This window comes from Marmota monax, unplaced genomic scaffold (assembly GCF_021218885.2).
Source record: "Marmota monax isolate L192 unplaced genomic scaffold, Marmota_monax_Labrador192_F-V1.1 WCK01_AAM20220418_F8-fsc00218, whole genome shotgun sequence".
NCBI classification, from domain to species: domain Eukaryota; kingdom Metazoa; phylum Chordata; class Mammalia; order Rodentia; family Sciuridae; genus Marmota; species Marmota monax.
Genome location: NW_026694764.1, coordinates 530,289 through 558,074, shown reverse-complemented (window position 1 = coordinate 558,074; position 27,786 = coordinate 530,289). Strand labels below are relative to the sequence as shown.

Here is a 27,786-nt window from a genome sequence, read left to right as displayed (position 1 = left end):
GTAAGATGAACACAGGTGCACTCAAGTACACAGATCCCTCTCCCTGAGCCTGGCAGCTCATGGAACCAGATACATCCAGAGTAGAGGTTTATAGCAGAAATCAAGAGAGGAGCAGTCTTGTCCTAGGGAATCGCAATGACCTTTCAGAAACTGGCTGTTCTCTGAAGGGTGCTGACAGTATAACCACATAGGACTGAGGGGACGGGGGACAGTGGATGGGGACCCAGGCCTGGAAACTGAGTTTCTAATAACAGAGGATAGAGCTTTTGTAGAAAAGTCTTAAAGAAGTGGGGTTGGGACGACCCAGCTCACTCCTTGTTCTTCCTGCTGCCTTAATGGAACCATGGTTGGGACCAGGGCAGAGGTCGGCCCTACCTCCTCAACCCGCCGCCGCTCCTCCTTTTGCTCCTCTATTCGACGCTGCCGCTGGTGTAGCAAGTGTTTGATGTGTGCCTCAGGGTCTCGTTGTTGCTGCTGCTGCAGCTGCTGCTGCTGTTGCTTTAAAGCCTCGGAGTTGCTCTTATTCTCCTGCTGGAGTCGGAGGAATTCCCTGCGTAGCGTGGACTCCCCAGGCACATTCATGATGGAGCTGGGTCAGTGTCACAAAAGAGTGCTGGGTCAGGACATGCTAGGTCCCCCCTCATCCCTAGGGTGCCTGTCTGAGTGGGTGCTTTAACTGCTAGAGTCTGCCTCTGGCCACTTCCAGGGGGGCCAGGAGATAGGTCTTTAATATTCTGGCGGGTACCCGCTGCATCCCTGAATAACGTCCCTCCTCACCACTGGCTCATGCGTTCATTTGATCTCTTTCTGGCACTCAGGGAATTGGTATATATAGGCATCTACCCTTTTAATGTCACCGCCACCAGATTTAGAGTCCTCAAAGCCAGGACCATTTTTGTCCCCTCAGCTAATACAGGATGGCCCCAATTCTTCCCTCTACCTGCCAAACCCACCTTGGCTCTCCTTCCTCTCCATGACTGTCATCTTCTTCTTCACTGCCGCTGTACTCATATTCTGTCTCCTCTGCAGGGGGAGATCACCGCTGTTTCTTCATCCAGTGCCCCATATCCCACCCTGGGCTAGGGAAACCTTAGACAGGGATAACTAGTAAAGGTCTGTCAGATAACCAGCATGAGGCTCCATCTGCCTCCCCAGAGCAGTGGGGAGGCAGGGGTCTCAGGTGTGGGCCAGGACAGAGATGGGGGCACGACCCCACAGGAGGGGGCATGGGGCAGATGTGCACATGCACTGACACATGCATGCGCTCAGTGTGAGATCTGCCAGGATGTGAAAGGGTGATCCTAATTTGGAAGGCTGACTCAGATCAAGTGGTTAAAAACCCATCTGGGGCTGAAAGTTTGAGAAAGGAGAGAGATCTTGGAGGAGAGCTGAGACCTGGGAGGTGCGTATGAAGTGGAGCCTCGAGGAGTCAGGGCTGAAGGGAGTGGGGGCTGAGGTATCTCCTAAGACCCACCACCTCCTACCTGCCCACTGACCTTTCTCACCCCGCTTCTTCCGGGACCGGTCAATGTGGTCCTTGAGCTGGATGCGGACCTGCCGCTCCGTGGGCTGGTCGCGGATGAAGGGAAACTTGAGCAGCTGTTCCGTTGGCGGGCGGCTCAGATAAGTCTTGATGAGACAGGTGTCAATGAAGTCAATGAACTTCTTAGACCTGGAAACAGTGGTGGCTCACACTGGGGGGCCTCCCTTGGAAGGGGAGGGTTGCAGGAGGAAGAGGGTGGACCACTTGCCCCAAAGCCACCATGACTTTCCTCCTGGCAGCTCCACTTCCCAATCCATCACCACCCACCACCCATACCTCTTCCACGGGGCAGATCACATACACAGGAGAGTATTAGGGTGGGGGTCACCCTGCCCAGAGACCTCTTTTTTCAGACCCCAAGCCCTCAGAGACCTACCATTTCTTGGACTTGAGCCTGGGTGGAGGGTTCCGAGGGATGAGGAAGAGGGCTCTCATTGGATGCATGTCACACAGAGCTGGGACAAGAAGAGACACCATCAATCCCTTCTCCACACTGAGGGCCCAAAGGACCTCTCTCCTCAACATGACCTCCCAGGACTACCTCCTCCTTATAGCCACTCTCTGGGCCCCCTCCCTTCTTTCCCATCCTACCCAGGACAGACTCAGCACTTACGGGGGGCTCCCTCTGCCATCTCGATGGCTGTAATTCCTAGAGACCAAATGTCACTCTAAGGAGGGGAGAGAGGAAGGGACAGGTGAATATTCCTGACAATTCTGCCCAGTAACCTCTCTCTGCCCATCATCTCCAGCCCCTTTAGGATCCCTTCCTGAGGCCCCTGTCCTCCAAATGATCCATCTATCCTTTCCTTGCCGTAAAACGTTCTTTACTAGGAACATGTCACCACATTTTCACTTTTTCCCCCCACTCTGTTCATGCGCCCAAACTTTCAACCTCCCCATCCTCCCCATCTCAATTCCTTTCCCTGTGGGCCCCATGTTCCACCTTCCCACGTCATACCCTGTAATCGTAGGTGGCATCAGGATTCTCATCACAGGCGATAACCTCAGGGGCCATCCAGTATGGGGTCCCAATGAAAGTGTTCCGCCTGCCCACAGTGCGGTCCAGCTGAGCACTCACCCCAAAATCCACTGTGAGATGGGAGAAGGGGATGTCAGCACAGGGAGTCCCCTTCTGCTCCCTTGACTCAGGTCCCGTGTGCACAGCAGCTGAGGCAGCTGAGGCCCTGGCCCCATCTCTAAGAGTGCTTAGAAACCCTCAGCACTCCCCCATCAATGTCCTGGAGAACTTGACAAGCCTTCCTATATCCTGGGGATCAAGGGACAGCATCCCAGGCAGTAAGGGTCATGATACCCCATCTCCCTCTGACAGATGCACAGTACTGGGAGCCCAATAGATGGCAGGTGAGAAGCTTCTCAAGTGCTTTTCATCAGAAGGGAGGAGGCAGGCATCCCAAGGCAGAAGACAGGAAGGGAAGAAGTAGACCTCCTCAGGATACAGGCATTAGACCTGAGACACCAAAGGAAAAAGGGGGCCCCCATTCTCTGCCCAGTAGGAGGGCCTCGCAGTGAATCAGCGTACCTAGCTTGACCTCAGCATTCTCTGTCAGCAGCACATTCTGCCCTTTGATGTCTCGATGGATCACCTTGTGGGCATGGAGATGGGCCAGACCCTGGGACAGCAGAGTGGAGAAAATCAGCCATGGTGTTGGAGGGTGTGAGAAAGAACAAGGAGGGGAGCAGAAGTGATCCATCTAGACAGAGGTGGGCTAAAGGTGCAGACCTTCCCCACCCGGGCCCCAGATATAAACTGAACTGTCCTGGGAGAAGCGTCCTCAAATTGGTGGCTCCCTCCCCATGAGGCCCTAGCAGCTGCAGTGTTACAAGAGGAGAAGTGGCAGAGCTTGGAGCATCTCCTTCAACACCCTGAGAGCTCTCAAAGTTGGGACCCTGTCTCCACCCCCATGCTCCTTAGAGTGGGCAGTTCTCTCTCCCCAGTGTGGGGAGGTTATATGCCCATGGAGAAGCTCTGGTAGGGTGACATGGGGAGGGGAGGGAGCCTTGAGCTTGGTGAAGGCGATCCCCCACTCACTGTCTTGACAGGGTCACAGTGAGAAAAAGTGTTGGCAAAGCCGCTCTCCCACTGTCTTGACAGGGTCACAGTGAGGATGAATGCTGGCAAAGCCACGCTGGTTGGTGGGAAACCGAAACCATGAGACCCTTTTTTATGTAATTGGGACTTTTCATTTTCATGCTTATATTTCCGACAGGAGGCATGAGTATGTTAAATGCCAAACAAATTAAATTTCAGATGGCTAGAACATAACAGGTAGTTCATGCCTTGAAGGCTGCTCTACTACCCCTCAGCATATCAAGGACAAAGTAGAAGGCTGTTCTTCTATCTCAGTACATTATGGACAAACCTGATAACGGACAATAATCATCCTTTGAAAGGTCATGAGAATTTTAGGCACCACATTGATTATATCAATTAGAACCCAAGCCCATATTTCCGGTCTCTTAGAAAACCTAATCAGTATGCTTATTTCACAAAGTTCACCACATGCAGTTTCATTTTTGTTTAAGGAAAGTTATATTATACACTTAGGAAAGTTAAAACATATAAAGATATATTCTTCTCTTTTTATAAATCCTTTCTTACTTTACATAGGGATATATGATGAGCATAGTTAATATTGGTGGAAAGTGGATTGATGTTTAGAACTTACTTTCTATTGAGAAAGATTATAAAGATATGAGAACTAGTGCACCTTGACTGAGAAACAAAGAAACTCTTTGAGAAAGCAGCTCAACCAGTTTTATGAGAATAAATTTAGGAATTAATTAAAACAGCTTTATAAGACACAGTTTTAGAATAATGTTAGAAATATTATTTTATTTAGATTCTTAAGTTTAGAAATTCTTAAGTTTTTAGTTGTATAGGTTTCTGATATGTTTTAAGAATGATTCATAAACTTTAGGATATTTTAAATATAAGATTTAAAGGGACTTTTTTAGATGGGAATTTTAGATTAGAAATAAAGTACAAGTGTACTTTAGGTTAATGATTGGTTAGGAGACTTAGAGTCTGGTTACGTAGTTTGGCATTAGTTAATAAGAAAATAGCATATCTTGGGAAAAATAGTAAATCTTGGGAAAATCTGAAAAATGTAAATTAGTGACGTATTTTATTAATGATTCTGTACTTTTAATAATTATATAACTGAAGGACATATCCTGGAAAAATGTAAATTAATGTTACATTTTTTGTACCCCCAATCATGGTTAAGGAAATGTCATGTCTTGGCAAAGTTTTAAATTATATAATCAATGACGTATTTTGAATCTATAATGATGAGAAAAATTGTAATAAAAGATGACCCAGAGAAAGCTGCATTAGCTCTCTCTCTGGAGATTGCTCAAATGGAACGACTCCTGTCTCATCTTTTCGCCAACGCCACTCATCCTTCAGGACTCCCTGGACCCCGCTAGGGCAGGACCCCGGCATGAGCTCACCCTGAGAATCTCCCTGCAGATGTAGGCGATACAGTCCTCCTTCAGGGCGTTCCCTTTTGTGTTCTTTACCAGGTCAGTCACTGAACCAGCACCACAGAACTCCATCACCAGCTATGTTCCAGGAAGGTACCAGAAGGGAAAGTATTCATCAAGCAAGGCCTCTGCCCCCTGCCAGACCCCTGGAGGAGGACCAGAGACCTTGGACCAGAACTGATCTAGGTCAGACAGCAGGAACTGCCTGACCCCTAAGAGGCACAGGACATCCTGAGATCAAGAGAGAAAGAACAAGAACACAGCTAGGAAAGAACTAGCAGGTGCATTTTCCTTGGGGAAGGGCCCAGTGCTTTCATCAGATTCTCACTGAGATCCCCAGATCCAAGTGGTTATGAACTAATGCTCTGTCTGCTGGGTACAGTGATAGACACTTGTGAAGTCAGCAACTTGGGAGACCAAAGCAGGAGGATTGCAAATTTGAGGTCAGCCTCAGCAACTTAAGGAGGCCCTGTTCAAAATAAAAAATTAAGCCAGCACAAGCCGGGTGCGGTGGCGCACACCTGTAATCCCAGCAGCTCAGGAGGCTGAGGTAGGAGGATCTCAAGTTCAAAGCCAGCTTCAGCAAAAAAGAGGTGCTAAGCAACTCAGTGAGAGCCTGTCTCTAAATAAATATAAAAATTGGACTGGGGATGTGGGTCATTGGTTGAGTGCCCCTTAGTTCAATCCCCAGTATACTCCATCCCCACCGAAAAAAAAAAAAAAGAAAAAAAAATTAAGCCGGCAGAGATGTGCATATCTGAAATCCCAGCAGCTTGGGAGGATAAGACAGGAGGATTATGAGTTCAAAGCCAGCCTGAGGGGCTGAGGCCATAGCTCAGTGGTAGAGTGCCTGCCTCGCATGTGTGAGGCCCTGGTTCAATCCTCAGCACCACATAAAAATAAATAAATAAAGATATTGCATCCCATCTACAACTAAAAAAATAAAAAAATAAAATAAAATAAAAAGCCAGGGCTGGGGCTGGGGCTCAGTGGTAGAGTGCTCACCTAGCATGCATAAGGCACTGGGTTCAATCCTCAGCACCACATAAATGTAGGATATAGTGTCCGCCTAAAACTTAAGAATAAAATCTTTAAAAAAATAAAAAAATAAAAAAAATAAAAAGCCAGCCTGAGCAACTTTGTGAGGCCCTAAGCAACTTAGTAAAGCCCTGTTTCAAATTAAAAAAAATATTTTATTTGGGGATGTAGCTCAGTGGTTAAGAGCTTTTGGGTTCAATCCCTAGTACAAAAATAAATAAATAAACTAAAAGGGCTGGGATGTAGCTCAGTTATAGAGTACCCTTGGGTTTAATCCCCAGTACTGCAAAGAAAAAAAATGGATGGGACATGTACATTTGCTATTAATTTGAAATAATTTGCTTGTGTCCTGAGTTTGGGCCCGTACTTGGGGCAGGGGAACACAGCGGTAAGAGACAGTGCCTAGTATGTCCAGAAGAGGGCGCCCAGCCACTAGATCATTGAGGCAATTATCTGCCACTACACACACATCTGGCAGGTTAACCCGTTTCTCACCTTTGTGTGTATGAATCTGTATGTCTTCAAAAAGCCTTAGAGCCTTTAAGGCCAGGACTATGGCTCATGCCCATCTATGCAGGGTATATAGAAAGTGCTTACTAAGTACTCGCCTGACTGACTGCTGGGAGGGGAGGCCTGGCATGAGCTCCAAAACTCCCAAAAGCCATTGCGATACTGCCTGCTGCTCTCCCCTCAGGGCTGGGTGCAGCACCACAAAGGGTGAGGCTAAGAGAATCCCATTGGCACCAGTGTTCAGGCAAGGGAGGGGAATGACTCTTAAGAATGTTCTGGGCCAGGAGGATCCTGGGCAGGCTTTGGTCAAATAATCATCCCAAAAGGCAGTACACTGCTGGGAGGGGTTTAGATCATGTCATTTCTGATAGACATTTTGGTTTTGTGGGTCTCCCTGGAGCTGTGCTTACAGGCAGGAAAACTGATGGACTAAGTGCCCCTCGTCTCTTCTAGCCCTTACCAAGATTTTACTGCCCGTCAGACTGCTCGGGGCAAAAATAGGGGCAAATACCACGCTGAGCTGTGCTGGACGGAGGGTCCATGTGAATCATGAGGTCCCTCTGGATCAAGAGACAAAAAAGGCTGTGTATACTGAAGGGAGGGTTGGCAGGCAGAGATGCTGGGCACTGACCCTGATTTCCACATAGGCAGCCTAGAGGGAGGCAGGGAAGTATGAAAGGAGTAGCCAGAAAGCATTTCTCACCCAGAGCTGGTCATCATTCCCAGGTGGGCTCTTCTTGATGAAGGCTCCATAGTAGGTGGCAATGTTGCGATGGTGAGAATACTTCTTCAACATGTTGATTTCCTGTTTGATCTCTTCCTCTTCGTCCTAGGTGAACATGAGGAAGTGAGTCTGCTGACCACTCTATCCCTCCACTGATGCCCAGCCTGCCCTCTGCCCTGTTCTACTCCCTACCTCTGTGACATCCATGACCTTGATGGCAGCCAGCTGCCCAGTCTTGACATGCCGACCCTGCAGGACAGAGAGGAGAGCATGGCGGGATCTGGGTCTATACTCAGAGAACAGACCAACAGAGAAGGCTTGATTCTGGAAGAGGCTTTATCTTTTAGCTTAATTCTAGTCTTACAATGTGCCCCTCACTGTGACCAGATGCCTCAGTGTACATGTTGGTCACAGATAAGCTAGGTGTGGTGGCACATGCCTGTAATCCCAGCAATTTGGGAGGCTGAGACAGGAGAATCAAGTATGCGGCCAGCCTCAGCAACTTACTGAGACCGTCAGCAATTAGGAAGATAATGTCTCAGAAATAAATAAACAAACAAACAAATAAATAGGACTGGAATGTGGCTTAGTGGTAAAGTACCCTGGGTTCAATTCCCAGTACCAAAAAAACAAAAAACAAACTAAAAAATCATGTTGGTCACAGACAATAGAGGGAGAAAGCACCTGAGTCACTGGGGCCAACAGAGCTCCTTAGACTGGACTGCCAAGCTACAAAGATGAAACCCCTCCTATAAAAAACTCAAGAGTGATTGTCATTTATGTCATTTATTCCACAGATTGAAAGCTAGAGTGGGAGAGAAAGATACTTCTCCATTCCAATGGAGGTAGCTGGGGGAGGGGCTGTCCCCTCACCTCTGTGAGGCAGAGTGCCGGGTGCTTTCTTGGCACGCCTACTCTAGACAGGAGGCCTCTCCAGGATCATCCCACCCCAAGGTTTTTTATTGGTTGTCAACAGGGAAAGAATAGAGACACAACTAAAGATCTTAAGGAACTTGGGGAAACAGGGACCCAGAGGAGCATAATGACTCCATCACTAGTCTTAATGGGCGGAAACTTCCCCTTTTTAACTCCCAGTTGTTCCCTATCCACCCCATCCTTCTAAAATTCCTAGGAGGAGCCATCAAAGGCTTAGACAGGAAAGTCCAAGGCTTCCTGAGAAGGGGGAGGGAAGGGGAAGGCAGCCACTTGTGCAGATGGACCTGGGTACTGCCAGCCCATGGATTATTTTTGTCCTCCGCAGCCATTCAAGACCCCAATCCCAGAGAAACAGAAGCACACAGAGCTACTATTTCCATGGCAACAACTAGGCAAGAGATGGGGAAGGGTGCCTGTTTCCCAAGGCTTACAAGGGAAGGAAGGCAAAAGAAAGTCAAGTGGTCCCAGTGACCCAATAAACAAAGAGAGGACTTGTGAAAATGCCAAGTGCTGTGTTTGGAGACAAAGAAGCAGGCTGTGTGTTCTAGGAGGCTGCTAGCACTCTTAACATCTCCACTCCCTTTCCCCCAATCCAAGTGTGGACAGTGGTCAGGCCATGTGAGAAGGCTGGGTTAAAAAGTACCATCAGTGGCTGAGAAAATGCCACTTCTGTGCAGGAGAAGGCAGACTCATAAGCAGAAGACCTGAGCTCTGGCTCCAGCTCTGTTGCACGAAGGTGTAGGAGGTCATGAAGCCACTTCCCCTCTGCAGAAGGCTACCTATAAGGGTCACCAACCCCAATTCCTGGGTCTCTTTGTGGTCTTCGGAGGAGTCAAAACATCATCTCTGGTCTGAGTTCTGAATTCCCAGATGACCTCTGACACCCAACTATGCTCCCCACTGCCTCCCTGGCTCCTCCCACTTCCTGTCCCACAGCCACCCAGCTGCAGACCTGTTCCTGTCCTGCCAGAGACCAGTTCTACACTGAGAGGAAAGCCCAGTCACATGCCCCACTTCTTGCAGCTGTTCTCTTTGCTCTCCTCTTTCTTGGGTCTTTTCTTTCCCCCCAGCCTCTGTAATTACCTGTAGCACCCCTCAAATCTCCAGAACTAGAAAGTACTTCGTCCATTTGAGAGGGCCTTGCAAATGTGGAGGTCACACTTCTGCACGATTAGAATCTCACCTTGTACACCTGTCCATAGGTTCCATTGCCAACCACCTCCACCAGCTCAAAGATTCCAGCAGGGTCCTGGGAAAAGGGGACAGGAGGGACACAGAAATAACAAAGTGTCAACACTTCAGAAAAGGACTCTGATGCTAGAGGGGAAAAGAGGGGTGTTCTGTCAGATGATGAAGGGTATATGAGAATGTCACTGGGGGGCTGGCAGGGCAACTATGGTGGCCAGCTTGCCCTGCCCCTGGATGGTTCAGAGTTCATGTTCTATGGGAAAAGTCAGGAGGGAGCTGTTAGGAGGGAGCATGGAAGTCAACCCAGATGGATTTTCAAAGACACTGAGCAGCTCTATTGCATCCGCACCTGCAAATGAGGATGTGAAGGACCCACCTCTGGGGTTGGTGAAAACTTTAAGTGATGTAATACTCATAAAATGCCAAGACGGAGTCTGGCACAGAGCGTGTGCTCAATAAACGTTAATTACCATCATTATTATTTTATTTTAAAGGCAGGGATGAAGAAAGCTAGCAGGGTGCACGAGGGGCTAGCAAGAATTCCTTCTCCTCTGGTCCTTTTCTCCCCTTCCTAGTCCTCCTGAGACTGGGGGTTTCAAGGCCAGGGTTGGAGGCACTTTGGGGCAGGTGAAAGAAACTCCAGGGAGGGAAAGAACAGATGTCGGTTAGAAAGGGCCCCTGGCGGACAAATGAGCAGGGAGAACTCCCTGTTCCTCCTCTTTTGAGCCAAGCAGTGCCAGGAGGAGAGGGCCCAGGGCTGAACAAAGCCTCTAAGAGGCTCTTGGGTCTGCTGGGCCATAGCAGGCAGCCTGGCCTCAGAGGCACAGCTGCCATGGCTGGGCTGAGGCCTCCCACACACTCCAGGCAGGACATTTTTTTTTTTTTTTGAGAGAAGTTAGCAGGTGGAGCTGCAAGCTGGAGAGAGGCCCTAGCAATGTCATTGCTCCTGCAGCTCCTGTGGAAAGGGCAGGTCCTTCTCCACCACTGCAGGGATAGGGAGGGGAGGCAGAGTGAGGACGGCACCTGAGAATAAACTCTCCAGGAAACACCCGGGCCCCTGTGCTGATCATATATAATCCAAGACCCCCTTCTCCCTCATTCTGAACACTAACAAGGTTTCTGAAAAAATAAAAACACAAGAAAATAAACCTCACAAGCAAGGCAAGCATACCCTTTATCCACCGATGTGAGCATACAAAACAAGAGTCAGGCATGGTGGAGACATAGCTCAAGGATTTGAAAGAATGTCCTCACTGAACTCGGTGCACTTTCTAGAGAGGAACTAGAGGGCAGGAATGGCTCCCTGAACCTGCCCCATCACAGCATGTGGCACATTCAGCAACTGCATTTACAGGTCTGCAAACTCCTGGGGAAAAGACCCATGTTCTCATCTCTCATTAAGGCTGTCCAGCACCCAGCCCAGGCCTGGCATTTGGCAGCCTGAGAGGAACTGCGAGCCTGCCCCAGAGGGCACTTGACAGAAGTTGGAGACCTCCCAGGGGCTCTGATGGGGTCTGGGCTGACCAGGCCAAGAACCTCATGGGGTATGTTCAATTATTTTGCTTCTATTGAAGTTATTACTAAAAAATCTTTTACTAGTTTGTCTAAAAAAATCAGTAAGGTTCACAGTAAAGAGGCATCATTGGGGTGGAGGGCAAATGAGAGGTTTGTCTGCATCTGAGAACTGCAAGAAACCTGGAAGAAGTTCTCATGTCTAACTACAACGCCAGACTTAGAGCTTTGAGGAGAACACACTTCCCTAAAGATCTCCCCAAGGGCTGGGCATGGTGGCACATTCCTATAATCCCAGTGGTTCTGGACGTTAAGGCAGGAGGATCACAAGTTCAAAACCAGCCTCAGCAATGTTGAGGTGCTAAGACACTCAGTGAGACCCCGACTCTAAATAAAATACAAAATAGGGGATGTGGCTCAGTGGTCAAGTGTCCTGGAGTTCAAGTCCCCAGTACCCCCCCCTTCCCCCCAAGTCTCCCCAAGATCCTGGCACAGCAACACACACCTATAGTCCCAGAAGCCCTGGAGACTAAAACAGTAGGACTGCAACTTCAAAGCCAGCCTCAGCAACCTAATGAGATCTTGGGGAACTTAGCAAGACCCTGTCTCAAAAATTTAAAAAAAGGGCCTCTCAAAATTTTTTTAAAAAGGCCCAAGGCCTCAGTGGTTAAGCATGCTTGGTTCAATCCCTGGTATAATGTGTATGTGTGTGTGTGTGTGTGTGTGTATCTCCCCAAGACAAGAGCTCATCCCTTCTGAAGCCTCACAACTTTCATAGTTGGGAAGTCCTTTCTTGAATCTAACTTTAATTCTGCAGTGGAGGGAGACAGAAAAAAGGATAAAGGTTGTGATTTTCTGAATGTTCCTGATCTAAGAGGGAAAATAATGATGGGCCTGGTAAAAGTACAGTGATATAGCACCACCTCCTAAAATCACTACAAATAAATCTTAACTTTGCAATCCTAATTTTCTTTTTTTCAAAGATTGCAGTAACTTATACTAAGAGAGAGGAGAGAGAGAGAGAGAGAGAGAGAGAGAGAGAGAGAGAGAGAGAATTTTAATATTTATTTTTTAGTTCTCGGCGGACACAACATCTTTGTTTTGCATGTGGTGCTGAGGATCGAACCCGGGCCGCACGCACGTCAGGCAATCGCGCTACCGCTTGAGCCACATTCCCAGCCCATGCAATCCTAATTTTCAATCTGTCTCCTTCCTATATGTTTGGGGGGAACTAAGGAATGAGGTAATCTGAGGTCAGACATTGATATTCAATGGAGCCCCGCCCACTCTGCTTGTGGAACAGCAGCACATTTTCCCCATCAAAATCCACCCCTAGCATCGTGCTCTGCAGCTGCCCCTCCCTTCTCAGCATCACTGTCCCGTCTCCTTTCAAGTGTCCTGATTCACTCTCAATTCCTGCACCTGCCATGTCAGCCCTGTCCCTTCCGTCCTCCTCCGTGCAGCTCCTGTCCCTCCACAGCTCTTTTTGCTGCCACTGGCCAATTTGATCCTCCAAGCACAGTGCTCTCCTAATTGTCCCAGCACTGTCCCAGCTCCCCATTGCTGGAGGTCAGCCCGAGCAGCTCTGCTTGGAATCCACCCTGCTCTATCATGAACCAACCAGTGTCTGCATTTGCCCTGCACAGAGCTAGGCCCTAATGAGGGGATATCGATAAGAAAACCTTATTTCATTCATCCTTTAAATATTCATTAGGTACTAATTATGCAGCAACTCCTGAACTAGGCACCATGGGAGCTCAACCATGTATAAGAAGCATATCACCTCATCATTTTACAGATAGGCCAAGTATCCAAAATGGACATGTGGCGGTATGTCATAAGAGCAAATGAAGAAACTGGTATGGTGGAAAGAGCATGGGAGAGTGGCTTTCCAGTGAGAATTTGGGCATTAACCCTGTGTGTCTGGGACCTCATCTTCCTCCCACAAACTGAGAGGGAGTTGGACTGGGTAAAAAGCCTGTTTTATGGTTTCAGGGGAGAGAATTAAATTCTAGTTGGGAACGTCTGGCCATCTCCCTGGAGGACTTTGGAGGCTGGTAAGTTTTCAACTAAAGAGAGGAACTAAAGAGCAGAGAAGGCCATGCGCCGCTGAGGGACAGCCAAGATTGAGATTAGGGGAGACGAGGGAGTACATGTCTATGGGGCATTTAAAAATAGGATCTGGAGATAAAGATTTGGAGAGAGATCTTGAGTGTGAAAGACATAAGACAAAATACTGAGGAACAGTGTCCAGGGAAAGCAGAAAGGGAGAGCCAAGGCCAGCCTCAGAAGTAGCTGCAGGCTGCACACTAGAGGGCAGGTGAAGAGACACCAGGAGAGGGACGACCCTGGAGGCCATCCTGTAGGAAGGACAGGGTGAATGTGGCTCAAATGCTCCAGAGCAGTCAGAGGACACTGAGAAAACACCCCTGGCCTTAGCCTAGGGAACCTTTGTGGGAACTGCAGTTGCAAAAACAAGGCGGAGAGCAGGGGCCAGAGGAGGCAGGGAGCAATGAGGAAGTAGAGACTACAGGGGCAGCACCCTCTCTGGAGAGGCCAAACTTTGAGAGGAAGGGGAAATCAGATGATGCCTGGAGGAGGCAGCAGGGTCAGACAAGATGGTTTTCAAAATAGGGAAGAGTGTTCATGCCCGAGGAAGGAAAGAAACCAAAAAGGGAGAATGAGAGAGGAACTGTTTTTTTAAAATAATATATGTGTACATATAGTTTTTTTCTTGTTTGTTTTTATAGTGCAGGAGATTGAACCCAAGGCCTCACACGTACTAGGAAAGTGCTCTATCGCTGAGCTACAACCCCAGTCCAGGTGTACGCATATTTTTATTCCATAATATATAAATGATCTTTCTCTGGTTTGCAGTAATGATAAAATCCAACAGTGCCTATTTCTCTCTTATTCAGATACCCATGGATTAGAATGCCCAGAGAGGTATAATACAATTCAGATTTGATTTTTGTGTTAATTAGGCTACAAATGTAGCCCTTCAAATATGGCGCCTCCATTCACCTCTTCGAAGGTGAGGGGTCTCCAGAAGGAGGTGCTCTGCTCCTGGGAAGCCCCCAGGCAGTCCTGGCTGGCCCTGGCACAGCTTTACAATGTGCTGTCAGTCTTGTCTAGCTCTTCTTCGTGATGCCCCCAATTCTGTTCTCCTCTCAGGAATCTGCTTTTTTTCTAGCCAGCTGTCGGAAGATAGGAAGAGATGATAACCAGAGCATGAGGATATCGCTGAGAAGAGTGAGAAAGGACAGGGAGAGATGAGAAGTGAATAGACAGTGGTCTCCTGAGGTCAAGAGGAAGGAAGATGAACGTCGTGGCGTATGCCTGTAATCCCAGCAATTTAGGAAGCTGAGACAGGAGGATTACATTTGAGAGTAGCCTGGTCAACTTAGCAAGACCCTGTCTCAAAAATAAAAGGGGCTTGGCTTTCTTTATTGATCTTATCCCTGCCCTGAGTTGAAATTTCTCAAGAACAAGACCAAGTAGGTACATTTAAAAGAATAATCTAACAATAAGACATTCCCACTTGGCACTTCGATTCAATATTGTACTGCAGGTTTTAGCCAGAATGATTAAAAAGAAAAAGAAATGAGAGGTATCTAGAGGCAGGCACAATGGCACATGCTGGGAATCTCAGCAAACTCAGGAGGCTGAGGCAGGAGATTGCAATTTCAGGGCCAGTCTGGGCAATTTAACAAGACCCTATCTCAAAATAAAAAATAAAATATACAACAGGCTGGGGATGTAGCTCAGTGGTAGAGTACTTGCCTAACATGTGTGAGGCTGAAAAGATTTTATTTAAAAAGTAAAAAGACAGCCAATAGGATGGGAGAAAACATTTTCAAATTATGTATCTAGGGGCTGGGGCTGGAGCTGGCTCAGCAGTAGAGCACTTGCCTAGCACGTGCAAAGCCCTGGGTTCGATCCTCAGCACCACATAAAAATAAGTAAACAGATAGATAGATAGATAAATAAATAAAGATAGTGTGTCCAACTACAACTAAAAAAAATTATGACTCCAATAAGGATTCTTACAATTCAATAATAAAAAGATAAATAGGGCTAAGGGTATAGTTTAGTGGTAGAGTATTGCCTAGTATTTATGAAGCTCTGGGTTTGATCTCCAAACACACACACACACACACACACACACACACAAAATGAAGATAAAAAGAAAGAGCCAGAAATGTAGCTCAGTGGTAGAGTGCTTGCCTAGCATGCACAAGGCCCTGGGTTCAATCCTAACATATATCAAAAAAATAAAGAAAAAACATCAATAGCCCAATTTATAAATGGGGAAACCCTTTAGCACTGTGGACCAGAGCCTGAGGTGGTCAGGGGCACCACCTGCAGACTATGGGTGAATGCTGGTTTTTGTATGCTGGCCATGCAGCTCTTGGGTTGGGGTGGGCTTTGAGGAGCGCCCCCCCCCCAGGGTCCTTCTGTCCCCTGATTCCCTAGGAGGCCTGGCACTGAGCAGAGGTGCTCTCCAAACAAGATTGCACACTCTGGGCAGCACTTATTGTGCCTGTGGGGTAGGGAGAGAGGGAAGTCTGAGCCAGGTAAACAAGTAAAATTAAAACAATAAGAAACGGGGAAAGGATCTGAATAGCTATTTCTTCAAAGAACTTATATTCAGTGGCCAAAAAGCACATGAGAAGTTGTTCAATATCTATAGTCATCAGGGAAATGCAAATCAAAACCACAATGAGAATACCACTTCACTCCCACTAGAATGGCTATAATCAAAAAGTTCGGACAATAACAAGTGTTGATGAGGATGAGGAGAAATTGGAACCCTTGTATATTGCTAGTGGGAATGTAAAATAGTTCAGGGCCCTTTGGAAAAAAGTCAGGAAGTTCCTCAAATGTTGAAGAGAGTTAACATTATGACTTAGCAATTCCACTTCTGGGCAGACTCTCAAAAGAACTGAAAGCCCATGAAATCTGTACATGAATGTTCACAGCAGCATTATTCATAAAATCCCCAAAGTAGAAAAAACAAGAATGTCTGTCAACTGCTGAGTGGATAAACGTGGTATGTGTGTGTGTGTGTGTGTGTGTGTGTGTGTGTGTATATATATATACACACACACACACAGTGGAATATTACTGGCAATAAAAAGGAATGAAGTGCAGGACTAGAAGTGGTAACAGTAAAGAATCTTGACAGTGTTATGCTAATGAAAGAAACCAGTTACAAAAGGTCCACGTATTGTAGGACTCCATGTCCAAAAGAGGCAGATTCATAGAGACCTAAAGTAGATTAACGACTGCCTGTGGAAGGGGTGAGGGGGGAATGACAGCAGCTGCGAATGGGGGCTGGGTTTCACTTGGAGCTGATGAAAATATTCTGAAAGTAGATACTGTAATGTTTGTACAAATCTGCAAATCTACTAAAAACCACTTTAACAACCTTTAAAAGGGTGGAGTTTATGGCATATGAATTATATTGATGAAGTTTTATTAAAAATAACCCTAAGTGCTGGGCATGGTGGCACATGCCTGTAATCTCAGCAGCTCAGGAGGCAGGAGGATTGCAAGTTCAAAGCTTAGTAAGACCTGTTGCAAAATAAAAAAATAAAAAGGGCTGGGGATGTGGTTCAGAGGTTAAGTACCCCTGGGTGAGATCCCCCCACCCCACCCCCAAAAGACAAAAAAAAAAAAACTTTAAAAAAAAAGTATTTACCGTAGTGCTCAATAATTTATTTATTTAGTTATTTATTTTGGTACTGAGGACTGAACCCAGGAGCACTTAACCACTGAGTCACACCCCCCAACCCTTTTTTGTATTTTATTAAAGACAGGTCTTCCCAGTGGCTGGGGAGGCTGAGGCAGGAGGATTGTGAGTTCAAAGCCAGCCTCAGCAACTTAGCAAAACTCTAAGCAACTCAGTGAGACCCTATCTCTAAATAAAATACAAAATAGGGCTGGGGATGTGGCTCAGTGGTGAAGTTCCCATGAGTTCAATCCCTGATATCCGTCCTGCCACCCCGAAAAAAAAAAAAAAAAAAAAAAGAACAGAGTCTTGCTGAGCTGCTGAGGCTGGCTTTGAACTCACAATCCTCCTACCTCAGCCTCCTAAAATGCTGGGATTATAGGCATGTGCCACTGCAGCCTGTGGGGAGTGGTGACTTGGCTCAGGATCTCTGACTGTCTCACATCAGGAGTCTGTGCCTGGGCTGGGAACTTCCTGTACAAAGATGCAGGTCAAGATTGCCCAGTTGCTATGGTGATGTCCTGCTAAAAGATTTTATGCAAGGCATAGGACTATTGGTCTTGATCCTGAGTTCAGACACCAGCTGCCAGGGGTAGAGAATTATGAGCACAAAAAGGTAACTATAATCGGACTTTGTCCTTCAGCCTACCTGCATTGACAAAACTTTCTCACAGAAAACCCTTTTGATGATAGAACCTACATAATAAACATTCTAAGCTAGCTCCGGTCATTGTTCCTCCATCGGAGGATGGTGTCCCACATAGCTGGTCCCAGCATTCTCTCTATGTGTGTCTATCAGTCTTTTCTAATCCCCCATTGCCCCTTGCCAGTTTCTGAATTAATGGCCATGCAGGTTGTGGCAGCAATTGGCTTAATAAATTATTGATTAATGACAATTTCCATTCTAAGAAAGTTACCCTGCCAGGCACAGTGGTGCACACCTGTAATCCCAGCAGCTCAGGAGGTTGAGGCAGGAAGGCCACAAACTCAAAGTCAATCTCAGCAATTTAGCAAGGCTCTAAGCAACTTAGGGAAACCCTCTCTAAATCAAAAATAAAAAGGGCTTGGGGGTTGGGGTTGTAGTTCAGTGGTAGAGCGCTTGCCTTGCATGCATGAGGCCCTGGGTTTAATCCTCAGTACCACATAAAAAATAAATAAAAATATTGTGTCCATCTAATTTTTATATATATAATAAATATTGGCTCACTGGTTAAGTACCTCTGGGTTCAATCCCTGGTAACAAAAAAAAAAAAAAAAAAAGGAGAAAAAGTCCTGAGTCAAAAAGCAAATAATAACATATGATAACTCATATGATTAAGAATTTGATAATTTGGTTTCTATTCCTGGATTTTCCACAAACAGGCTGTGTTTTGGGGGCAAGTCACTTAAACTCTCTGGGTGTCCTTTTGATGCATCAAGAAAACTCTTCAATTCTACTAGAATTTCAGGTGTACGTCCACACTCCATGGAGCTGCCACCTTAATGCCTACTCCTTCCTTATTCTGTGTCACTGACTGCTAGGCTGGGGAACAGAAGAGTGAATAAACTGAGACAGCTCCTGCCATCCTGGTTTGCACAAAACAACTCTACAATTGATTATTTAAGGGGCTGGGATTGTGGCTCAGTGGTAAAACACTTGCCTAGCATGTGTGAGGCACTGGGTTCAATTCTCAGCACCACATAAAATAAATAAATAAAATAAAAATATTGTGTCCAACTAGAACTTAAAAAAAATTGGCCCAAGCCACAAACAGAAAGCTGTCCCAGCACCTCATCTAAAAAGGCAGGCTATCACATGTCCCTTCCCCTGGCCCCGCCATTACAACTTAAAGAGATCTCCCACCTTTGCTATCTCAGAGTTTGCACTTACTGCCCACAATCCTCACTGCCCTTTAATAGTTATAATAACAAGCAGTTTTAAAGCATCTTCTTTGTTTCTGGTACTACCAAGTACTTGTATAATCTCAGCCAGATGTGGTGGTGCACACCTGTAATCCCAGCTACTTGGGAAGCTGAGGCAGAAGGATTATAAGTCCAAGGCCAACTTGGGCAACTCTAGTCCCCGTCTCAAATAAAAAAAAATTTAAAGGGCTGGGAATTATCTCAGTGGTAGAGTGTTTGCCTAACATATACAAGTCCCCAGCACTGGGGGGGAAAAAAGTGTAATCCCATAACTAACTTAGAGGTAGGTACAACAATTACACTCATCTATAAACTCCTTCAAGTGAAGGAAAAATCAGAGCAATTACATGACTTGCCCAGGGTTACACACAGCTAGGAAGTGGTGGAGCCAGGATCTGGCCTCAAAAATCTGATCCCAAGGCCTACAGTGTGCTTTGCTTGGCTCACAGCTCCTGTGGCCTAAAGGACTGTGTTTTCAAACATTTGGTTCCCCTTCTTGCCTCAGTAAGAGTCCAAGAGATGGGTTCCTGACCTAAGGCAGCCCATCCAAGACTGAAGGAAACAATGACTTGAGGGCAAACTTCCCTTCAGCCATTCCAACCAGGTGGAAGATGCCAGATGGTACATGGACAGCCAGGACTACTGAGGCTTTATACCACAGGTAAAGGAGAGCAGAAGCTCTCAGTGAGCAAAGAGGGACGATGAACCTAGAGATCAAAGCATATGCAGTCGGAGAGGGGACAAGAGCTACAGAGGGGACAAGAGCTACAGAGGAGACAGAGTGGGAGAGTGAGCAAGTGAGTGATTTTAGACACCCCCTGCTGTTACCGTGAATCCAGAACCACCCTGCAATTCCAGTTCCAGAGAACCATCTACGCTGCAGTTCTGGTGCTCAGACTCTAACAAAATTCTTGACCTTAAATAAAAATAACGTTGACAGCCTGACACTGTAAAACAGGAGTTTTACAAAGACCAACTAATTTAATCCTCACAGAACTCCATAAGGTAGACAGTAGTATTATTCTCACTTTACAGAAGAGGAAACTGAGACTCAGTGGAGGGAACCAACTTGCCCAACGTCAAACAGCCATCTCAGTGGTACAGCCAGTGTTTAGATGGTAACTGGGTTTCACATACAGTATGAGAGTTGGGCAGACCTATATTGATATGGGTGCTGAAATGAAAAATAATGGTAGAATTTTTTCCATGCCACTCTGTCTCTGTGACATACTCAGGATGCACAGTGAGCATGTGAAGCCAGTATATGAGTGCTTTCTTCCTCTCACTATAGTTTTTTATTTAAGCATATCTTATCATCCCATATTTTACATATATTGAAATTATAGCCAGATGTGGTGGCATACACCTGTTATTCCAACAACTAGGAGTCTAAGGCAGGAGAATTGCAGGTTCGTGGCTATCCAGGGCAACTTAATAAGATCTTGCCTCAGAATAAAACACAAAAAGGGCTGGGATAAGCTGGTTGCAGTGGCACACACCTGTAATATCAGTGTCTTGGAAAGCTGAGGCAGGAGGATTGCAGGTTTGAGACCAGCCTTAGCAACTTAGTGAGACCCTGTCTCAAAAAATAAAAAGGGTTTAGGGATGTGGTTTAGTAGTTAAGTGCCCCTGGGTTCAATTCTCAATACCAATAATAATAATAATAATAATAATAATAATAATAATAATAAAATATAATAATAAATAGAAAGGGCTAGGGATATAGCTAGCTAACTGGTACAGCATTTATGTGGTGTGCATGAGGACCTGGGTTTGATCCCCAGTATGGAGGGTAAGGTGGGATTTTACATACTTATATTTTCTGGCTGATGAAGAGACTATGGAAAGAATCACAAGTGTTGGACCTACTTATTGAAGGGCGGAACTCTGAGACAACTGACACATCTTTTTGTGTGGTCAAAACAGTCAGCAAAGTTGGGGAGGTAGCTCAATGGCAGAGCATTTGCCTAGCAAGTATAAGGCCCTGGTTCAATCCCCAGCACAGGAAGTTGGTGGGGGGTGGGGGGAGGTGAGAATAATTTTTTAAAAATATTTTTTAGTTGTAGTTAGACACAATACATTTATTTATTTGTTTGTTTGTTTATTTATTTTTATGTGGTGCTGAGAATAGAAACCAGGGCCTTGCATGTGCTAGGTGAGTGCTCTATGCTGAGCCACAACCCCAGCCCCCGGAGGTGAGAATAATTTAAGGATATAGGACTGAAAGGATGGAAGAGATACAAAACTGGGTGGGTCAGAGAAACACATAGCCTGAGATGGGCAAAGGGGCAGAAGGGCGCAGGCACAGTAGGGTATGGACTGCCCCTCAGACTCTGCACCCCTGTCTTGAAGCCTCTTTTGATTATTGCTAGTGTGAGAGTCTCCCCAGATAGAGCCCAACAATTCCTCAAGGCACTGCTTATGCTTCAGACTCTCCTCAGCACTGGGCAATGACAAGGACAGCATACTGATCCTTCCCAAGGCACCCACTTACACCTTCACCTTGGACTCTGCTTGCTAGAGCTGGTCAGGAAAGAATCAGACACAGGGCAAGGGCTTTACCACTGAGCTATACCTCTAGTGCAAAGACTTTATACCATCTAAAAACCTGGCGGGAGCTTTTAAGCTACCAACAAGGAGAGAAGAGAATTAATATCCTGAGAAAGTTACATGTGTAAAATATAAAGGGTTAGATTTGCTTGTGAAGCAACTGCAGGAGAAGCAGATAGGATAGGAAAACGGATCCCTCACTTTCTGCTGACCCATGAGTTTTATAATTATAGAAATTCAGAACTGGAAGGGTCCATTATGAATTCCAGAAGGTCCTGAGAGCTGCTAAAATGGTAGAAAAAATTAGAACCATAAAGACTGGGGGGAACTTTGGTTTGGGTCGAGGGGAGCGAGGGGGGGGTTGGGGCTGTGGAGATGGGAAGGACAGAAGAATGAGACAGACATTATTACCCTACATACATGTATGGTTACACTACTGGAGTGACTCTGCACCATGTACAGCCAGAGGAATTAAAAGCTGTACTCTGTTTGTGTCAATGTCAAAATTCTATTGTCATATACAATTAAAACACACACACACACACACAAAAGAAAGAAAGAAAAGAAAGAGTTTGGTGTTAAAAAAAAAAAAAGACTGGTGGGTGGGGGATGGAAATTCTTGGGAAAGAAGCATACAAAACCCTAGTGGAGACAAGGGAAGAACTGGTCTCGCCTATGCTTCGAGCCCAACAGTGATTTTTCATTCAGATATGCCCTGGCAGGTCCTGCTGCTGTAGCCAGTGCCTTTCCCAGGCAAGGTTACATCCTATCCCAACAGGGGAACAGTGCCAGGAGGTGGGTGGGACTGCCACAGGGTGTCGGGGACAGGAGGACAAGGCAGAGTGAACCAACTGTGAGGATGGGAGAGGGGGGACCCCACTTTCTGGGCTGCAGTCCCACCTGAGCACTCACAGGAGACAGGCTTCCTCCTGTCACCAACCGTGCCAGGACTCTACAGTGTGGGGAGAGACCCAGGGAAACTTCTGATAAGACAGAAACAGAAGGGAAGAGGGGGAGAACAGAACTAGGGGCCACCGGAGACAGAGAATGGGAACTTGTGGCATAAAGAGGGAAGCCAAGCCAAGCAACTCGCCCTGGAAGACAGGGCTGCCAAGGCCTACGCAGCCCTTGTTCTCTGGTTCCATTTCAGAGGAGACCAGGACTAGGCTGGGCTGAGAGGCTGGTCCTCCTCCCTCCTGGCTGAAAACAATAGGCCTGGTTTCCTAAGCTCTTCCTGTAAATCAGAGGGCCCACAGGAAGCGGAAGAGAGGGGCAAAGGCAGTAAAGTGCCAAGGGAAAGCTTGGAGGGGGGGGGTTTTCACCTCCCATAAACTTGGCAGCTCCTTCAAAGCCACCCCTCAAAACACCAACCATCCAAGTACTAAAACACTGCATTCTGTGAAAATGCTGGATTTTTGGTACTGGGGATGGACTAAACCCATGGTGCTTTACCATTGCACTACACCTATCCCCAGTCTGTCTTTTATCTTTTGAGACAGGATCTTGCTAAATTGCTGAGGCTGGCCATGAATTTGTGCTCCTTCTGCCTCAGCCTCCCCAGCTGCTGGGATTACAGGTGTGCACCACCATGCCCAGTCAAATGCAGTTTTAAAGCCCATCCCCTAGTCCTCCTACCAACTGGATTAATAATCCTAATCTCCTTCTATGTGAGATTTTCTGATGCCACCACCAGGGAAGGGGCAAAAGTACTGGCAAAGACATGGAAACAGGGGCAAGTGTTCTGATCGAGGGGGTGGAGTCTCAGACAACCTTCAATTAGATATGAATAGCTAGAGGATGTGTGCAAGAGGAGAAAATACAGGGAGGGACTAGGAAGAAGACAGACTGGAAAAGAAAATGGGAGAGGGGAAGGGAGGCCAAGGGTAGGGAGGTGATAGGAAAAGTCCCAAGAGGTCACCCCCCACTTCCTACCCAGTAGAGATACCAGACACAGCCCCAAAGCAGAAGTCAGAAGTCTGCCAAGTGAATCAAGGGAGGATATAGTGTGACCCATAGGGCTTGGTGTGGAAAGCAGGCCCAAAGCCAAAGCATGAGAGTTTAAATATTCCTAGGGGGAGAAAGGAAGTAAATAGGGGACAGATGCTTATTACAGCACCTCTTCACTGAGCCAATAACCAAAAGGAAGAAAGAATGGGTAGAGGCTGAAACCCTACCAGTTCCCTATTATCCATCATGCCCACTGATAAGCGACCCCCCCTCCCAATATTGCAGATTGAACTAAGAGGTACTCTACCTCTGAACCACATCCCCAGCCCTTTTTATTTTGAGACAAGGTCTTATTTTAACTTGTTGGGGCTGACCTCAAACATGCGATCCTCTTGCCTCAGTCTCCCAAGTTGCTGGGAATACAGGTAGGCATCCAGCCAAACAGAAGTCTTTAATACAGCCTTCTCCAAACTCCTTTTCCCAGCTTTCCTTACTGCCTGAAATAGACTCTCCACTCTGAGAGTCCTCCCTCTCACACTGTGGACTTCAATCAGACCCCTCTGTGCTGATTCTACACTGTGAAGTACCACTCCTCTGTGTATCCACATTTTGAAGTGTTTTTATGGGAATGAAGCTCAAGAGGAAGGAAATCAAGTAGGCTTCAGGAGTAGATGGGAGGGAAAGAAGGCAGGAAATTTATATAGGGGAGGAATGGTGGTTATAAGCGACTCCTCCTGGGTCTCATAAGCCAGGATGTGTGAAACACGCACGCACACACACGCTTGCAGATACACGCAGAGGCAGAAACAAGTCAAGACGTGACACATCCATGAACGCAAATTCCATTCTCATCAGAAACCGGTCAGAGCAGAGGGGGCCCTGCCTGCAATGAGGAGGCTGGGAACCTGGCGTCCTAAGTTGGTTTTGCTGCCTCCATGTAAGGCTCCCCACAGACCTGGCAGCCTCAGACAGGGCCAGGTCTAGAGGTCTTTACAGAAGGAGAGGCCTACAGGAGGTGGTAACTGACATGTGGAGAGAGGAGAGAGCTTTTGGGAGCAGTGTGGAGTATACAGGCAGTGGAGAAGGGAAGGCAGGAGGGAGAAGAGGGGACCAGAAATCCAGCAGCCTAGTGCTGGTTCTAAAATGGCCGCAGGCAAGGCAAGGACAGATGGTCCCTTTCTGATGCTGTGCTGGGGAAGGAGGGAAAGGGAAAAGGGAAAAATAAACACCATTACACTCAGGAATTTAAAAATAAACGGAAAAACCTAAAAGATAAACAGCCTGCTTCTGATGTTCTGTCTGTCTCCAGTGCCTTCTAGGAGAAAATAGAGCTGTAGGCCTGGGAGGCCAACCCCTAACCTTGGGTCAGGAGACTGCCAGAGGTCATTCTAGCCATCCTTCTGTCCCCAATCAGAAGATCTTGCAAAATCTTCTAGGCAGCCAAGATGTATCTTGCCTTTATCTCCCCAATCTTCCTTCCCAAGTCCCACCTTAGGTTGGTAAGGCCTTAGTTTTTTTTTTTTTTTTTGGGGGGGGGGGCGGTACTGGGATTGAACTCAGGGGCTCTTGACCACTGAGCCACATCCCCAGCCCTATTTTGTATTTTATTTAGATCAGGGTCTCACTGAGTTGCTTAGCACCTCGCTTTTGCTGAGTCTGGTTTTGCACTCAAAATCCTCCTGCCTCAGCCTCCCGAGCTGCTGGATGACAGGCATGTACCACTGCGCTTGGCAAGGCCTTAGTTTTACACACAAGAGTCCCTGGGTTAAATCCCCAGCACCCAAAAAAAACCCCAAAACAAAACAAACAAAAAAAGCATTTCTTTAAAATGTTACAAGCTGTCAGAGCAGTTAGAGTCTATCTCCTCCACAAGGATCAGTCTCTGTCCCTGGCCTGCAGAATTAATTTCATCACCTCACAGCTGTGGCCACCACCCCGTTGCCCAGTGCTTCACAATCTACTAGGTGCTTTCAGTCATTATCTCATTTGCACATCAAGCCTGCAAGGTGGCTGAGCAGGAATTATTACCCCATTTTACAGATGAGGAAACCAAGACCCTGACAAGCTAAAGTCACGGTAAAGCCAGAACTCAAGTCTGCTGAGACTTCTGATGGTAACACTACACTGCTGTTATGGCTAGCTTCCCCCTGCCGGTCATGGGCTCAAGAGATGAAGCTGCAGGTTCAGATGTGACTGCCTCACAGCTGACTATGTCAGGTGTGGTTTACTTTGGTGTCCTTGTGTTTCTTGCTGGTGTGAGTCAAGGCAAGGGGCAGGAGCCCCGCACTCTACCGCATCTTTCAGTTCTATGCCCACCCTTTCCTACTTCTGGGTCTTTGCACCTTTTCTTCCAAGTTCATCACTCTCCTCTTTACCAGGATGTCTTATGCCCATCCCTTTAGATCCCAGTTTGGACATTACCATCTCCAGTCCCTGCTCCTGCAGTACCTGAACCACCCATTTCATGATACCAATTACATTTTTGTGATTGATTTTTTGCTTGTCTGTCAACTCTGATAGACTAAGTTCTTGGAGGTCAAGGCCATACTCAAAGCCTATCTATGCAATGAATGAATACAGAAGTAAAAAAAAACATTGGTGTTTCTAGAAAAACCTTCCTTGCTCCTTAAAGCAGTGGTTTCTAACACTAGTTTGGAGTTATTTCCATCCTTCCAAAATGATCCTTAAATATTCGCTTCAGTGCACTATGCCAACAACTAAAAGTGAATCCTTTTTGTCATGTGAATTAACACTCCATAATTCATTTGCTTGGTAAATAAGCATTACCAGAAAGTGGACTTTCTTAAAGGAGGAAACTCCTATATGATCAGCAAAACCCAAACAGAACATTAATAAAGGCCCAAACATCACCGAAGGCAACAGGGCAAGAAGAGATGAAGGGAAAGCCTCCTGGAGGAGAAGAGAGTTAAAGATGCTGGCAGAGGCTGGGTTGGGTGAGTAGGGTGGAAGGAGGCCCCATCTCAGAGGACAGCTTACTGGAAGGTTCAAAAGTGTAAAAGGAAGACTCAGGGTGGGTCCTCTCAGCTGAAGCAGAAAGCACGACAGGATGGTGGCGAGATGCAACTATAGGGGATGGTTAGTGTTCTTACTGTACTAACAACCAGAAGGCCTGGATGCTGGTTCTGATGTTTTCGTGCAGTTTAGGCAAACAAGCACATCATTTAAGCTCTCATGGTCTCTTGTCCTTATCTACCCAATCCCATGTCATAAAAATTCATTGATGTAGCCCAGTGCAGTGGTACCCGCCCCAGCAACTCTGGAGACTGAGGAAGGAGGATCTCAAGTCCAAGTCCAGACTGGGCAACTTATGGAGATGCTGTCTCAAAAGAAAAAAAGGTCTGGGAATGTAGCTCAGTGGCAAAGCACCCCTGGGTTCAAACCCTAGTACCTCCCACCAAAAAAAAATTCATTGATGTAAAAACATTCTGAAATCTATAAAGTGCTACAAATTTGCCTAGAGTCTTTGTGAAGAAATTGGCTCCCACAAAGCAGAGAAACTGTTAAGAGGTGATTTACTGGAACCATTGACATCAGTGGGACTTAGGGTGAAGAGCAGCAGGTCAGGAGAAAAGAAAGACAAAAAGTAGAGAGGGCAGGTGAGGGAGAAGAGAGGAAATAAGACCTGTGGCCTTGGAGGCAAGGCCCACTAGGGGAAGTCCCCAGGAGCAGGCACCAGGAAGAGCAGGAGAAGGCACGGTCTAGAAGCAGGAGGAGCAGGCAGGCAGGGAGATGCCAGGCCCCTTCAGGCTGCAGATACCAAGCTAACGGAGGAGGACAACACTAGTAATCAGGGGTTGGATAATAATAAGCTTTCTCCCTGCTGGTTTTCAATGGTAGCACAAACAAATCATTATACCTCATTGCCAACCTCCTACTGTTGGAGTCAGGTGTCCACAAATCTAAGGGGAAAAGACTAGGGAAGCTTCATGACCAAGAAAACCTGTGCCTTGTCTTACCCCCATGTTGCTTCTAATTTCAGAAGATATTTGGAGGCCATGAGAATTCGGAGAAGGAAGGTAGGGAACAGTGTCACAGGAGGTCAGAGAGGATGAAAAGGAGGAAGCACAGAGGTGCAAAGCTGAGTCAGTTGGAAGAAGAGAGGGTGGAGGGTGGGGCCGGCAGGAAGGTCTGAATCACGGACTTCAAAAGGAAGGACAAGGTTACTCTCCACAGTGTGGAGACCAGATATTCTCTGGCTCTGCCAAGAACCAACCCAGAATAAATTACAGCCCAAGGGATGTGGGTGAGACAAGAGGAGGAACTTCCTGACCAGCAGGATGGAGCAAGCATGTTCACACAACTTTTCACCAGCCCTGTCTCTCTTGTTTCTCCTAAGAAACCCTCTCTGATTCCTTTCATACCAACTCTGAAGGCCTGGTGAACCAGTTCTTGCATTCATTCAACGAACACTGAGTACCTGCCATGTGTCAGGCTCTGCTAGCTACTAGGGCAGGCACCAAATACAACAGAAACAGTTCTTTCCTCCATGGCCCTTACAGCCTAGTCAAGGAAGCAGAGATTAACAAGGACACATCAGCTGGGCGTGGTGGTGCATGCCTGTAATCCCAGCTACTTGGAGACTGAGGCAGGAAGTTTGCAAGTTTGAAGAGAGATTCTGTCTCAAAATAAAGAAGCAGCCAGGGATGTATCTCAATGATAGAGTGCTTGCCTAAC

The 27,786-nt window shown here is 46.8% G+C and overlaps 1 protein-coding gene across 14 annotated transcripts in view; it reads right to left on the bottom strand.

Annotated features, from left to right (window-relative positions):
- Mink1 (misshapen like kinase 1) overlaps positions 1-27,786 on the bottom strand; it is a 51,460-nt gene that overhangs the window by 9,896 nt on the left and 13,778 nt on the right. For 11 of the 14 annotated variants that reach the window (XM_046424978.2, XM_046424979.2, XM_046424981.2 and 8 more), the window contains exons 2-12: positions 9,442-9,507; positions 7,515-7,571; positions 7,302-7,427; positions 5,018-5,128; positions 3,084-3,174; positions 2,502-2,632; positions 2,157-2,211; positions 1,920-1,998; positions 1,497-1,672; positions 954-1,023; positions 376-589 (exon numbers count right to left, since the gene is read on the bottom strand). In XM_046424978.2, coding sequence (XP_046280934.1) covers positions 376-589; positions 954-1,023; positions 1,497-1,672; positions 1,920-1,998; positions 2,157-2,211; positions 2,502-2,632; positions 3,084-3,174; positions 5,018-5,128; positions 7,302-7,427; positions 7,515-7,571; positions 9,442-9,507 — 1,176 coding nt within the window. Of the gene's footprint in view, positions 1-375; positions 590-953; positions 1,024-1,496; positions 1,673-1,919; positions 1,999-2,156; positions 2,212-2,501; positions 2,633-3,083; positions 3,175-5,017; positions 5,129-7,301; positions 7,428-7,514; positions 7,572-8,901; positions 9,038-9,441; positions 9,509-27,786 lie in introns of those variants that run through there. The other 3 variants (XM_046424980.2, XM_046424988.2, XM_046424989.2) reach the window with 2 other exon arrangements.